The 12,470-nt window shown below is 35.8% G+C and overlaps 3 protein-coding genes across 3 annotated transcripts in view; 1 reads left to right on the top strand and 2 right to left on the bottom strand.

The window, feature by feature from the left end:
• Nucleotides 1-857: 857 nt before the first annotated feature.
• LOC105121134 (ATPase 8, plasma membrane-type-like) lies at nucleotides 858-5,481 on the bottom strand. Its single transcript, XM_011019663.1, has 13 exons — nucleotides 5,386-5,481; nucleotides 4,856-5,212; nucleotides 4,446-4,760; nucleotides 3,992-4,318; nucleotides 3,769-3,888; nucleotides 3,517-3,639; nucleotides 3,337-3,441; nucleotides 2,899-3,208; nucleotides 2,274-2,788; nucleotides 2,025-2,198; nucleotides 1,711-1,893; nucleotides 1,440-1,615; nucleotides 858-1,228 (listed from the first exon to the last, which is right to left on the bottom strand). The coding sequence occupies exons 1-13, from the start codon at nucleotides 5,431-5,433 to the stop codon at nucleotides 1,132-1,134; spliced, it is 2,850 nt and encodes a 949-aa protein (XP_011017965.1). The 5' UTR covers nucleotides 5,434-5,481; the 3' UTR covers nucleotides 858-1,131.
• Nucleotides 5,482-9,183: 3,702 nt separating this feature from the next.
• On the bottom strand, nucleotides 9,184-9,794 carry LOC105121135 (60S ribosomal protein L39). Its single transcript, XM_011019664.1, has 3 exons — nucleotides 9,689-9,794; nucleotides 9,499-9,602; nucleotides 9,184-9,424 (listed from the first exon to the last, which is right to left on the bottom strand). The coding sequence occupies exons 1-3, from the start codon at nucleotides 9,689-9,691 to the stop codon at nucleotides 9,376-9,378; spliced, it is 156 nt and encodes a 51-aa protein (XP_011017966.1). The 5' UTR covers nucleotides 9,692-9,794; the 3' UTR covers nucleotides 9,184-9,375.
• A 1,916-nt stretch (nucleotides 9,795-11,710) lies between these two features.
• Nucleotides 11,711-12,470, top strand: part of LOC105121136 (DCN1-like protein 4) — a 6,275-nt gene continuing 5,515 nt past the window's right edge. Inside the window, exon 1 of the mRNA XM_011019665.1 lies at nucleotides 11,711-12,033. Within this exon, the coding sequence (XP_011017967.1) occupies nucleotides 11,952-12,033 (82 nt within the window). The 5' untranslated portion in view covers nucleotides 11,711-11,951. The remainder of the gene's footprint in view (nucleotides 12,034-12,470) is intronic.

Genomic DNA, 12,470 nt, shown 5'->3' on the forward strand with positions numbered 1-12,470 from the left:
ATGTGTGTATTGGGCTAGGTTTTGAGTATCCTTGTCGGTCCCGAACCTAGTTCAGGGTTTGATCTATTTTATCACGATTAGGTTAATTTGTTTTTTTTAATAAGTGACTTAACATAGATTTATTTCAAAATAGTGTTATTTTAAATTAAAAAAGTTAAAAAAATTTTAAAAAATATTATTTTGAATTAAAAAAATGTGAAATAACTAGTTTTGTATAAAAAAATTTAAGTGTAACCAGATCATAAATTATAAATAATATCTAAAATATTTAAAATAAAAAAAAAAAAACAATTCTAGTTTGATTTTAGATTTTTTAAAAAAAACAATTCTAGTTTGATTTTAGATCCAACAAGTAATGGAGGCCACATAAATAAACAGTCTTGAGACTTTTGAGAGGAAACACCGGCTAGAGCTTTGCATACAAGATGCCAGAACTTGAACACTTGTGAACAGTTTATACATTCCATTAATTCTATTTCATTATGGATGATCAATTTTAATTTTAATTAGAAAGGAAATAATTTTGGTGAACCAAGTTGGTTTGAGACGTCACTAATTATTTTAAAAAAATGGAATATAAATTTTGCTCAATTTATGGCATGCTAAAAGTGGGAATATCACTGGTATGAACCAGCAGAATGTATGAAATTTTGGATCATATGAAAGGTTTTCTTTCCAATCCATAGCACCCTCAAATAGCTGTGTGTACTGTTTTTAAAGAACTGTGAAAGCCAGCAAAAACAATTTGTAAGACCACAAGGACTAACAGAAGCATGGCTGAAGGAAACATGGTTGTTGGGGTTTTAAACCCATCATTCTTCTATTAAAACTAGCCAGCCAAAGCTTGTAAAGGGAAGGAAAGAAAGAACAGACAGAGATTATATGATGTGATATTATAGCTTAACCTCTTGAGTTCTTCACTGTATTCTATTCTCCCCTAGAATTCTTCACCATTATCAGAAAAAGCGATAGCAAATCTCCCTTGTGAAGGTCCCTCCGATATTTTGAATTAAAAATAAATCAACGGGAAACAGAAAAAAGCAGCTCTGACATTAATTTCATTGTTTGTTCTCTCTGAACTGTCTCTCTGTCTTATTTGCGCATTCTTGTTTTTACAACTCTTTAACATCTTTAGACCGTGTAGTGTTGTTGGATGGTCTCAATGTCTAGCCCCTTCATCTTCACCACTGAGTCAACATGTCCCTTCAATGTGTGAAGCTCTCTGAGCCTGCAAAATGAACCCCAATTCATAAGCATTGTATCCTCGAAGGAACGAAATTAGTGACAAATGATCTTCAGCTAGCTTAATCCTAGTATTTTCCATGTTGTTACAAGAAGTTTTAAGGTAGGCTGCTACCCTTTTAGAAGTCTAAGTTATAGTGTTCGCATCTGACAAGAGAAATGACATTATTGTAGATTGTGTAGGCTAAGTAATTTACCTTGCTACTTCGGCACGCTTCTTAGCCTGCTCAGCTAGCTCATTCAACTCTCTGTAGGTGGTCTTGTCATTGAACATGGTTTCTGGGGGTTGTAGACCATGAAGAGTACGTTGAGCGGTAGCCCATTGAGCTTCTCTCTCACCCTTTCCATAGTCCTTCTTGTTGGTGAAAGCAGTCTGAATAGATTTTAAGAGGGGCAAAAAGGTTACGCAATTACCAAAAAAAGGAAAAAGAACTCGAAAGAATGTTGATGTTTTTATTGTTTCAAAACCTTGTTTTGCAGCAGATTATCCCAGGCCTTCCCAGTCAATGCATAGCGAATGATGAACTTGAGGATATCGAGAGGGATGTAGGTGATAATGCTGTAAATCCAGATGATTCCTGCCCATCCCCAACCAACCCCTTGGATTCTTGCGAAGGACCAGTTTGCATATACAGCAATGATAGTTGCCATCTTCAGTGGACAAGCATTGCAAGTTAGTGCAACATACAGCCATCCTTCAACTCGTAAAGAAGATTTTACAGTAGAAAAATAGTAGTTGAGACGAGAAGGGAAAACTAGAGGGAAAAGAAAAAAATACTGACCAACTGTGCGACAACGAAGGCACTAACAAGTAAGAGACCAGGGCACTCAACGAAGGACCAGCTCCTTGACCTGGTTACAAAGATAAGTGCCTGACTGATGATGCTCACTTGAAGGTAAAGAGCTGCTGTAAGCTCATCTGGTTTACCTCTGATTGACCTCACACCGAACTTCTCCTGCAGACATTAAAATGTTAAAATTTGTTTTTAACTTACATCTTCGATATGAGGCATTCAGAATGATTGACTTACGGAGAAGAAATCTGTATCATGAACAAGCCAGAAGAACACCACAGTCATGATTGACATATAGGTTCCAAGGACAACGCCTGTGGCAAAGATTTCCTTGAGCTTCCATGAGTCAGGCACGGGAGATGGCTTGACTCTATCTTTGGAGATGGTCATGATGGTTCCGTCATTGAGAATAGCAATGATCAGGACCATGAATGGTGAGAAGTCGAACTTCCATATAAGAGCAACAAGCAAGAATCCCAGCACAATACGGATTGTGATGGAAACAGCATATATTGTGTAGTTCTTCATCCTCTGGAAGATGGCTCTGCTTGTCAGTACAGCACTGATAATAACACTCAAACCTGGTTCTGTCAACACAATATCTGAGGCACCCCTAGCAGCATCAGTTGCATCTGCCACAGCAATACCAATGTCTGCCTTCTTCAATGCCGGCGCATCATTGACACCATCTCCTGTCATACCACAAATGTGCTTCCTCTCTTGTAGCTTTTTAACAATCTCATACTTGTGTTCTGCATATCAAAGTTTTGCATGAGTTAAATATTTAAGTTAGCAGCAATTTTATGAGAGACTGCTCAAACATTTGTATCAGTAATAGAGGTAAAATGAAAAATTCCATTACCAGGGAAGACCCCGGCAAATCCATCAGCCTTCTCGATAAGCTCATCAACTGGAATGCCAGCAATGCCCTCATCCTTGCTGTTACCAAGGAGAGATGATGAAGGATACATATTTGTACCCATCCCAAGCCTGCGGCCAGTCTCTTTGCCAATAGCAAGTTGATCGCCAGTTATCATTTTAACATTGACACCAAGGTCAAGGGCTCGGCGGATAGTCTCAGCACTATCATGCCTTGGAGGGTCGAAAAGAGGCAAGAGACCCACAAACTCCCATGGTCCTCCTTCGCTTTCCTTGTTCTTCTCTGGAATCGTCTATAAACAAGGAAAAGAAAATAAGCATGTCATCAGAATAAATGATGTTTCAGTTGGTTCGTCTACCTTGTTATATTCCAAGGAATCATACGAAATGAGTAGCAAAGTAAATTATTGGATTAGTCTACCTGGCGAGCAACTCCTAGGGAACGAAGGCCACGATCGGCAAAGTTGTCAATGATTTCATGGGCCTTTTTCTTCATCTCGCCTTTGAGTTGGCAGAGGTCGATAATCTGGCATATAAATAGAAAATTAAAACTGACAATATAAGTGTTAGTTTTCAGATAAAACATGCAATCAATGCTTACCTGCTCAGGAGCTCCCTTGCTGCTTCTGTACCAGTCACCTTTGCTGTCATAGTAAGTGATTGCAGTGCGCTTTTCCACAGGGTTGAAGGGCAAGAAATGCACTTCGGTGATATCAGCTCTTGCCTTAAAATATCACACGAAAGCAACATAGATTTCCCATTTCAGTGACTCCATGAAATTTATATCGAAAGTGGACTAACGAAAACCACAAAGTGTTCACAAGAAAAGAGATTATATTATTGAACTGTTTACCTCCTTGGGGTCGACCAACATCCCAAAAATTGAAGCATCAATGGCATCCTGATTCTCAATTCTGGCAGCCCTGGCAGCGTGTAATAAAAGGGTATCGCTGTCCATGTCCTTTGCGAACACCTGTAATTACCAATATTGGTAGTGAGTATTGAACCTTAAGACTTACAAAATCATGCAAGGCAGATCTCCTTAAGAATTAGATGATTTGGCCTAGCTCACTGACCTCAATAAGGTTCTTGTCAACGGTAAGCTTGTTGAGGGTTAGAGTTCCAGTCTTGTCGCTACATAAGACATCCATTCCAGCCATTTCTTCAATGGCAGTCATTCTCTTGGTGATGGCACCTTGTTGTGATAGACGGTGAGACCCAATAGCCATTGTCACGGACAAGACTGTAGGCATGGCAATTGGGATACCACCAATGAGAAGCACCAAGAGGTTATCGATACCCTCTCTGTACCTCCTGTTCTGGATTGGGTACATCACTATAATTTCAATCAGCATACCGATAGCAATTGAGCAGATACAGAAGTTACCAATAGCTGTCAGCACCTGATAAAGAGTGTGTGAAGAATTATACAAGTAATCTATATGAAAAATTAGTTCCTTGTGTGATAAAATTAGAAGTAATGGCCAACTTGTATGTATCCTGTGTAACAAAATGAAAGGCGAGCGATACCTTTTGGAAATGACCAACATTATTGGTGTTGTCAACAAGGTGAGCTGCCTTGCCGAAGAAGGTATGAACACCAGTGGCGATGACAACAGCCTCGATTTCACCTTGCTTGCAGGTTGAGCCGGAGAAAATTCCATCTCCAGGATTCTTTGTGACTGGAAGGGATTCACCGGTCAGAGCAGACTGATCGATCTTGAGCGGATCTCCCTCCATGAGACGAGCATCAGCCGGGATAATATCTCCCAACTTGATGCTGATCAGGTCTCCTGGTACCAGAATTGCTGCATCTTGCTCACTCCATTTTCCATCCCTCAAAACCTGCAAATTTAATTTTATACACAATGAGTTACACTCTATTGTACATGAGATGCTGATGAAAGAAAACGGCATGAATTAGGATGGACTCAAAGTACCTTGGTTTTCGGGGCAAGACCGGCCATCAAAGCAGCAGCGGCATTGCCTGCATTGTTTTCTTCGATGAAGCTGATGGTGGAGTTGATGATAAGCAACACAACGATACCAACAAAGTCTTGCCAATCCGGAGGTTTGCCTCCTCCATTGGCCAAAGCAATGGCCATTATGGCAGCTGCTTCCATGACCCATGATAAAGGATTCCACATGAAACCCAAGAACTTGAGAAATTTGCTCTCTTTTTTCTCCTCTAGCTTGTTGGGGCCAAAGATCTTAAGCCTCTCCTCGCCTTGTGCGCTGGTCAACCCTTCCCTTGTACATCTTAGCTGGTCAAATACCTCTTCAACAGGAATTCTCTCCTACATAAACATAAACACAGAGACACCCACACATAAACAAAGCATTAATGAGAAATCTCTTTGTTTTCCTTTCATTTTAAAAACATGAACCATCAAAACAATGTGATCCAGAATGTCAAATCCAAATGAGAAAATTAACATGATATATACATATACCGAAGAGAAATGCTTACAAGATCAATATTCTCATTTTTTATCTGTTCCAGCGAAACGTCCCCCATGGTGAAGGATGAAAATGAAGATCAAAAACAAGAAAATCTCAACCTCAAGTTTGTTTCTTGGGGATGCAAAGTCGTATCCGTAATCTGACGGTTCATTCTGCTTAGATAAAACTATCAATGTGAATTTTTTTATTGAGAAATTTGCTCTCTTTTTTCTCCTCTAGCTTGTTGGGGCCAAAGATCTTAAGCCTCTCCTCGCCTTGTGCGCTGGTCAACCCTTCCCTTGTACATCTTAGCTGGTCAAATACCTCTTCAACAGGAATTCTCTCCTACATAAACAGAAACACAGAGACACCCACACATAAACAAAGCATTAATGAGAAATCTCTTTGTTTTCCTTTCATTTTAAAAACATGAACCATCAAAACAATGCGATCCAGAATGTCAAATCCAAATGAGAAAATTAACATGATATATACATATACCGAAGAGAAATGCTTACAAGATCAATATTCTCATTTTTTATCTGTTCCAGCGAAACGTCCCCCATGGTGAAGGATGAAAATGAAGATCAAAAACAAGAAAATCTCAACCTCAAGTTTGTTTCTTGGGGATGCAAAGTCTCATTCAATAGGCCTAAAAGATACCCTTCATTGGCCTATCAAAGAGACAACAAAAGACAGGAGGAGGAAAACTAGAGTTATTTGTTGCCCTTCAGAAGACAGCAAGCATTTGTTTTGAAAACGTAGTAAAGTTATATAGCCACCTCCTAGCCATGAAAAAGGAGTGAAAGCTCGAGTAATTCGGCCTTCTTTGTGTTTGACTCTGTGGTTTCCATGCCAAATTTCCACCTTTTCTGGTGGTAACAACATCACATAATAGAATGCTTAAAAACGTTGGCGGTCATATTATCTCTCTAATGTCATGTCAAGATCTTGATAGAAGAAGGTTCAGAGTTTTATGGGACGAATAGGAACCGTCTCATTTGTGATTTAAAGCCCAATAAGGGGAAAAATGCATGCATCCATCTAGCTGATTATTAAAAAACTACCAAGCCTAACAATGCATTCTTTCTCTGTAAAAATGGCGGCCATTCAAATTATGGAAAATTATAGTGGTGTTCAAACTTACATATTTGAATTTGCCTGCTTAGACCTTCAATCGTGTATCCGTAATCTGACGGTTCATTCTGCTTAGATAAAACTATCAATGTGAATTTTTTTATTTTATTTTTTTGGTATTGAAAGCTCATAATGCATGCTTTATAGAGAATCTGATTATTAAACTATATGCCAACAAAAGATTATCTAACTTTTTTGAGGAAGTCGGAATTCAAAACTTGATCTTACTCGGCCAAACCTCATTAACTCACTCATGTTTATAATAACCTGATTGATTTAGACAAATCAATCCGTACCTAACAATATTAATACCAAGAAAAAAAAAAACCCCTAACACAACATCATTGATCCTGTGCACTAGGCTCCTTCCGTATCAATTGAAGCCGACGACTTTATCATACGACAACTATATTGCTACTGCTTTTCATATATATATATATTTTTTGTGTTTTTCTTTATTGGATTTGTTGGTATTAAATATTAAATTATTTATAATTATAATAGTAATTACAGTTTAAAATATTTTATTTTAAAATATATCAAAATAATAATTTTTTTAAAAACATAAATTATTTTTAACATCAACACATTAAAACAATTTAACAATATTTTTTTAAAATCAAATTTTGAAAAAAAATTACATAACAATCTTATTCCCAAACAAGATCTTAAATTTGTAACTTCACCATTACCAGGCCAAGAAGGCGATTGTTTGTCTATCAATCCTGTATGCATGCATTCATTAACAACTCGTAACAAGGCCAATGTAATAGCTTTGATTCAAGTCTATCAACAAAATTACATAAATCCAGCATCCCACCAATAGGCCAATAATCCCATTCTTAAGCAATTAGAATGAAGCATTATATGATGATCCGAGATCGATTTGAGTCTCTAGACTTAGCAGTTTCCTTGCCACCAATACAGGCCGCATCACTAGAACAGGGGCCGCCTGTGCCTCATGCAAAGATGAGCAAACCAGGACGACAACATACAGAGAAATAAAATAACGTGGGCTGTTTCCTGACTGTCCAGTTAATGCTGCGAGTAAACACACATAAAATTGACAAAAGACAAGGTGCACAAGTTAAACTTATGACCTATTCAAACAGCAAGTAAAACTCGCACGAGAAAAGAAGAATTTCATTATCTGTATTTTTAACAGCCATCTGTTAATTCCCATCCCAAGTAAAAAGCGGATCAAGTATAGAACAAATCATGAAAACACAAGCTCCATCCCAAGTAAAAGAGGCCGTTGCTGAGGTATGGTCCCAAAACCAAAGAAGTGAACCTCCAACATCGCAACAAACAATCAACCCTATACACATCCATATTAACCAGTGATGAAAATTTACAGTAAAATTACACAAAAGGCAGGCAACAGTAATCACAGATTACAGCTCTTTATTAGACCGCAAAAGGAAAACAACAAAGAATTCGGCCAACCAACTTCTATCCAAAAAATTCACACACCCGATAGAACATAGACTCCCTTTTTCTACAAGTCACCTTATTTTTCATACTAGAATACAAGTTCGAACGCCAAATCTTGCTCATGCAGTCCCTAACTAAGCTAATTCTCCAAGTTAAAGCTTATAATCTTTCATTCATTATTTCTAACCCCTAATCGCCATGACATCATGATTGCCCTATAGGATTTCATAAAACTTTGCACTAATTTGTAATTCTATGCAGTCACCTTTAAGCCATTCTTGGCCCCTTAAGATTATATTCTGAAGAGCAAAACAGAGGTTACAACTTGCTTCGCTTCTAAGGCAGGTACACAACTGCAGCTCAAACAATTGAATGACTAGGCCAGCTAACTCAGAAGACATTCTGATCTAACACTCCAATTCATTGAAATACATCAATAAAAAACATACATTTTGAACCCCTACCAGTAGACTTACTTTCTAATTCTTTTTCCTACACCAAAAAAGGGACCAAGCCTGAGATAATTTGAGTCATTCTACATGTTAATTTGAGTCATTCTACACATACTGTGTCCAAATTTCAGTTCAGCCTTCACAAAAGATGAAATAAAACATGAGGCAGGAGTCCAACCTTCACAAAAAAGGGACCAAACTATAGAGACTAACCAAAATATAGGATAACTGCAATGCTAAATTCTTTCTCTAAATACAAATCAGTCCATGCCCTCAAACAACTCCTGCAACCCCAAGATTACATCTAAACAATAAAGATGAGAATCATATCTACTTCAACAAATCCTACCCTGGAACAAAGGATACTTGTGACTCGCACCATTACCTCATCCAAATACCATTATTCCCAGTTTTAAGAACTATTCAAAATTCTATATTTTTCTAATAGAAAATAATCTAGCCAATTCCCTCATCACCACTGACCCTCTGCCATACCACCATCTAACACCTTGCTTCCTTCTTTAAAAGACTTCCCCAGAATATTAAAAAAAATAAACTTACTATCTAGCACCAAGGCTGTGAAGCATTTCAAAACAAACCAAAACCACTTATTCTAGTCCCCACCAGTAGCTTTAACCATCAAATAAAGTATTTGAAAGCTCACAAACCCAAAACTAATAGTAATCAACACGATCTAAGATTGCTTGAGATAAACAAATGACAGGATAGGACGAACAGATAACAGAGATGAGGGCAATTACCCCCACAAACAAACCTAACAAACAAAAAAAGGGGGAGCGAAATAAACGTCAAAGACTATCACATTAGCCTGAATCAGTCTTAGCCATTTGTTGAAATATAAAAGCAAACTCAAAATTAAACAGCAATCCCTTCAAATTCACATCTAAGTAAGACTTGTGAATATTTTAAAGTCTCGCAAAATTAAAAACTAAAAAGCACTTAAACAGCTCAAACTTCAAATCATTTCTTCCAGCTCAAAACCCTAGCTTGGTACGGCGCCAGTGCCTGCGCTTCGCATTGTACCTTCAAAACGACAACAAAAAAATCACCACTTGAGCCAAAATGAGCATAAAAAAGGGTAAAGGAGGATTTAGAACCTGATGGTATTGTCAGTTCTCATGCGGATCCAGTGAGGGATGGGCCTGTTCTGCCTCATCTTCTTCGCCAGCTTCTTCTTGATCCTGAAGGTCTTGTGTGACGGCTACAAAGCAAACATCAAACGTCGGTACCTAAGTAAGACACATGTATCGCACACAAAAAACATGGAGAGGAGTGGATGGAGGGTACCATTTTCGCGGGTCTGGGGCTTGAAGGCTGGAGACTGGAGCAGCCGATCGCGATAGAAACCCTAGTTTGCCTTGTTTCGAAGTTTTATAGAAACGAGAATTTAACGGCGTCGTTTATTTGATTAGCATGATGGGCCGGCGTGTGTTGGTGCTGAGTGATGGGCTACGAGAGAAAGAAACGACGGCCCGACAGATATGGCCTGTGGATATCAGGGTGAGCATAGAAGTTGTTAGGGCCGAAATTTATGAGGTAAGCCCGGAGTTATTTGAATAATTAGCCGCGTGCTGAAAACAGCTTACAGTAAAGAAGTCGAATCTTCCAAACCTAGTTACAACTCTAAAATTTATAACTTGTGCCATTTTAAATTTGGATTAAATTAATAATTTTAATTTTAAATTAATTTAGATTAATTTAATATAAAAAATAAAATTTATAAAAAAAATAATTCGTAAAAAATTATCAAAGTAAAAAAAATAACAATAAAAAAAATAATGATTAAATTTTATAAGAAAACTAGACTTAAGTATGATGAAATTGTAATAATAAATAAATAAAAATGATCCTAAATAAAATAAATAGTAACTAGAAAAATAAAAATCAAATATAAAATATAATAAATGTAATGGTGAAATTAAAAAACTTTTAAGGTAAAAAAAGCAATAAAAAATTATAGATTAATTTAAAAAATAATTCTAAATTAAAAATATCAATTAAAAATATGAGAAACAAGTCTAAAAGATTAAAAAAAAAAGTGAAATTGAAAAATAATTTTAATTTTATAGATTAATCAAGAAAAAAAATAAAAAAAATATATCGAAGGGGCCTATTTAAAATTTTAAAGAGACTGTTGTAGTATTCAAGGTGGAGACAGAGAAGAAGAAGGAGAAAATGCTAATGGATAATAAAACCGAAGATGCGTTTAGCACACGCTCCAAGTTAATCTTACTTAAAAGGGCAATGTTCCCATACGAGTCATATGCATGGGGCCTCTCTCTTTTAATGTCCCTTTTAAAGTGCGCTAACCCATTTTAGGGTCCCCTGGACCAATCATAAAGTCATGCATCACTTGCTCAAAAAGCCCTCGCTTGAGGTAGCCTTCGACTTAGAAGTTAAGTTACTTTACCTAGAAATCGTTAAGAAATGGTTTGACGAAGTTATCCCGGACATTGTCGACTTAACGGGACATGAGCATTCTAATTCATTTGAAATCCGACTCGGCGTAATAGTTCATTTTAAAATTCAGTTAATTTGATATTAAAATTAGATTAAATTAAAAAAAAATAAAAATTTAATATAATTTTATTGACTCAAAGGGTTAATTTAACAATCTGGTTGCAACTTTTTAATTTTTTTTAATTAAAACTATATTATTTTAAAATTTTAAAAAAATAATCCGGATAACCAGATCAAAACTCAAAATCTAACCTTGAATTAGATCAAGTTTAAAACCTATAATTTAAATAATTAAAAAGATTGATATTTTTTAAAAAAATAGCCATGAATTCTAAAGAATTTATTAACTATTTTTTAAAATTATTTATTTAATTAATTATATTATAATAAAAATAAATATTTTTAAAATTAAATATCAACTAAATACCAAGATGCTATAAGAAAATTAAAAAAAAATCTAAGATAAAAAGGATTAAAAAAAAAAAAAAAGGAGGAGAAGATATGCTACACTATCTATTTACATGAATAACAAAATATATGTGTTTTACTATGTTTGTTTTATTGTAAGTATAATACAAAAAATTGTATGAAAAATTAAAGAAGACATAAGAAATTCTTCACAGCAATACATGAATTCAAACTAAAAATCACTACGTTGTATAAGAGTTATCTACAGTATTATTGTTATGTTCATCTTTATAATTGAAGAATTATTGTTGTAAATCTAAGGACTATTATGCGCATATTAAAATATCAAGGACTATTATACTCATTATAAAGAATCAAGGAGCAAGGACTCTTCTATTATGGTAAGAAAACAACCGTTGTCCTAGAACAAGTACAAGACGAGATAATAAAAGCAGGCACGCGCAGAGTCGAGCGTGACTGTCAACTTTTGCTATTTCCAATCCCAGCAAGGCACGCAGCTCTGAAAAAACCACTATAAACCTCTATCTTCTCTTCAATTCCCTCTCAAACCTCTTTTTATTTTATTTTTTAATTTTCAATCTAGGGTTTTATTCTGGGTTTTGACTGAAACATTTAGTCATCAGATCAAACGGTTGTGGCTTATCGTCTATAACAAAACACAATGCCTCCTCGTGCATCAAAGCGAAAAGCGACGGCCCCACAGAACTCCTCCTCCGTCACATCAGCTGACGATTCTCCTACTGGTACGATTGCCGGTTTGGTACCTCTCTCCGTGAATCTTTAATTTCTTGTTTGGTTTCTGGGAAACCGCGGGAAAATTAAAATTGAAATTCTGGGATTTTGAATATCTTGTAACTTAATTGAACAAGAATCAATTTTTTTTTATTCTTGTATCAAGGATTTGATAATTACTTGGAAAGATGCTGAAAAATATTTCAAGGACTAAATGCAATGCAATTAGTTCGTTATCAGTTTTAAAAGTTTTGAGCTTTGCCATTGAAAGTTTTATTTGTTAGTATTTGATTGTATTGTAATTTATTTTTTATGAAAATTGGATTGATTTTTTGTTATTGTGTAACTTAGATTAATAACGTTACTGATTTGCATAATGATTTGTTTTATTTTATTTATAAGTTTGAAGAGACAGTCTGTTTTGGATTTTGTTCATTAATTTTTTTTT

Source organism: Populus euphratica, unplaced genomic scaffold, assembly GCF_000495115.2.
Source record: "Populus euphratica unplaced genomic scaffold, PopEup_1.0 scaffold31.1, whole genome shotgun sequence".
NCBI lineage: Eukaryota > Viridiplantae > Streptophyta > Magnoliopsida > Malpighiales > Salicaceae > Populus > Populus euphratica.

What these genes read in the sequence shown, in the direction of transcription:
- LOC105121134 (XM_011019663.1), bottom strand. Translation starts at nt 5,433, where the DNA reads ATGGGGGACGTTTCGCTGGAACAGATAAAAAATGAGAATATTGATCTT. An exon ending in GTCTTGCCCCGAAAACCAAG is followed by an intron (nt 4,761 to 4,855) that starts GTACTTTGAGTC and finishes TTAAATTTGCAG; the next exon opens with GTTTTGAGGGATGGAAAATG. An exon ending in GCAAGGGAGCTCCTGAGCAG is followed by an intron (nt 3,442 to 3,516) that starts GTAAGCATTGAT and finishes TTTATATGCCAG; the next exon opens with ATTATCGACCTCTGCCAACT.
- LOC105121135 (XM_011019664.1), bottom strand. An exon ending in AGAACTGACAATACCATCAG is followed by an intron (nt 9,425 to 9,498) that starts GTTCTAAATCCT and finishes GTCGTTTTGAAG; the next exon opens with GTACAATGCGAAGCGCAGGC.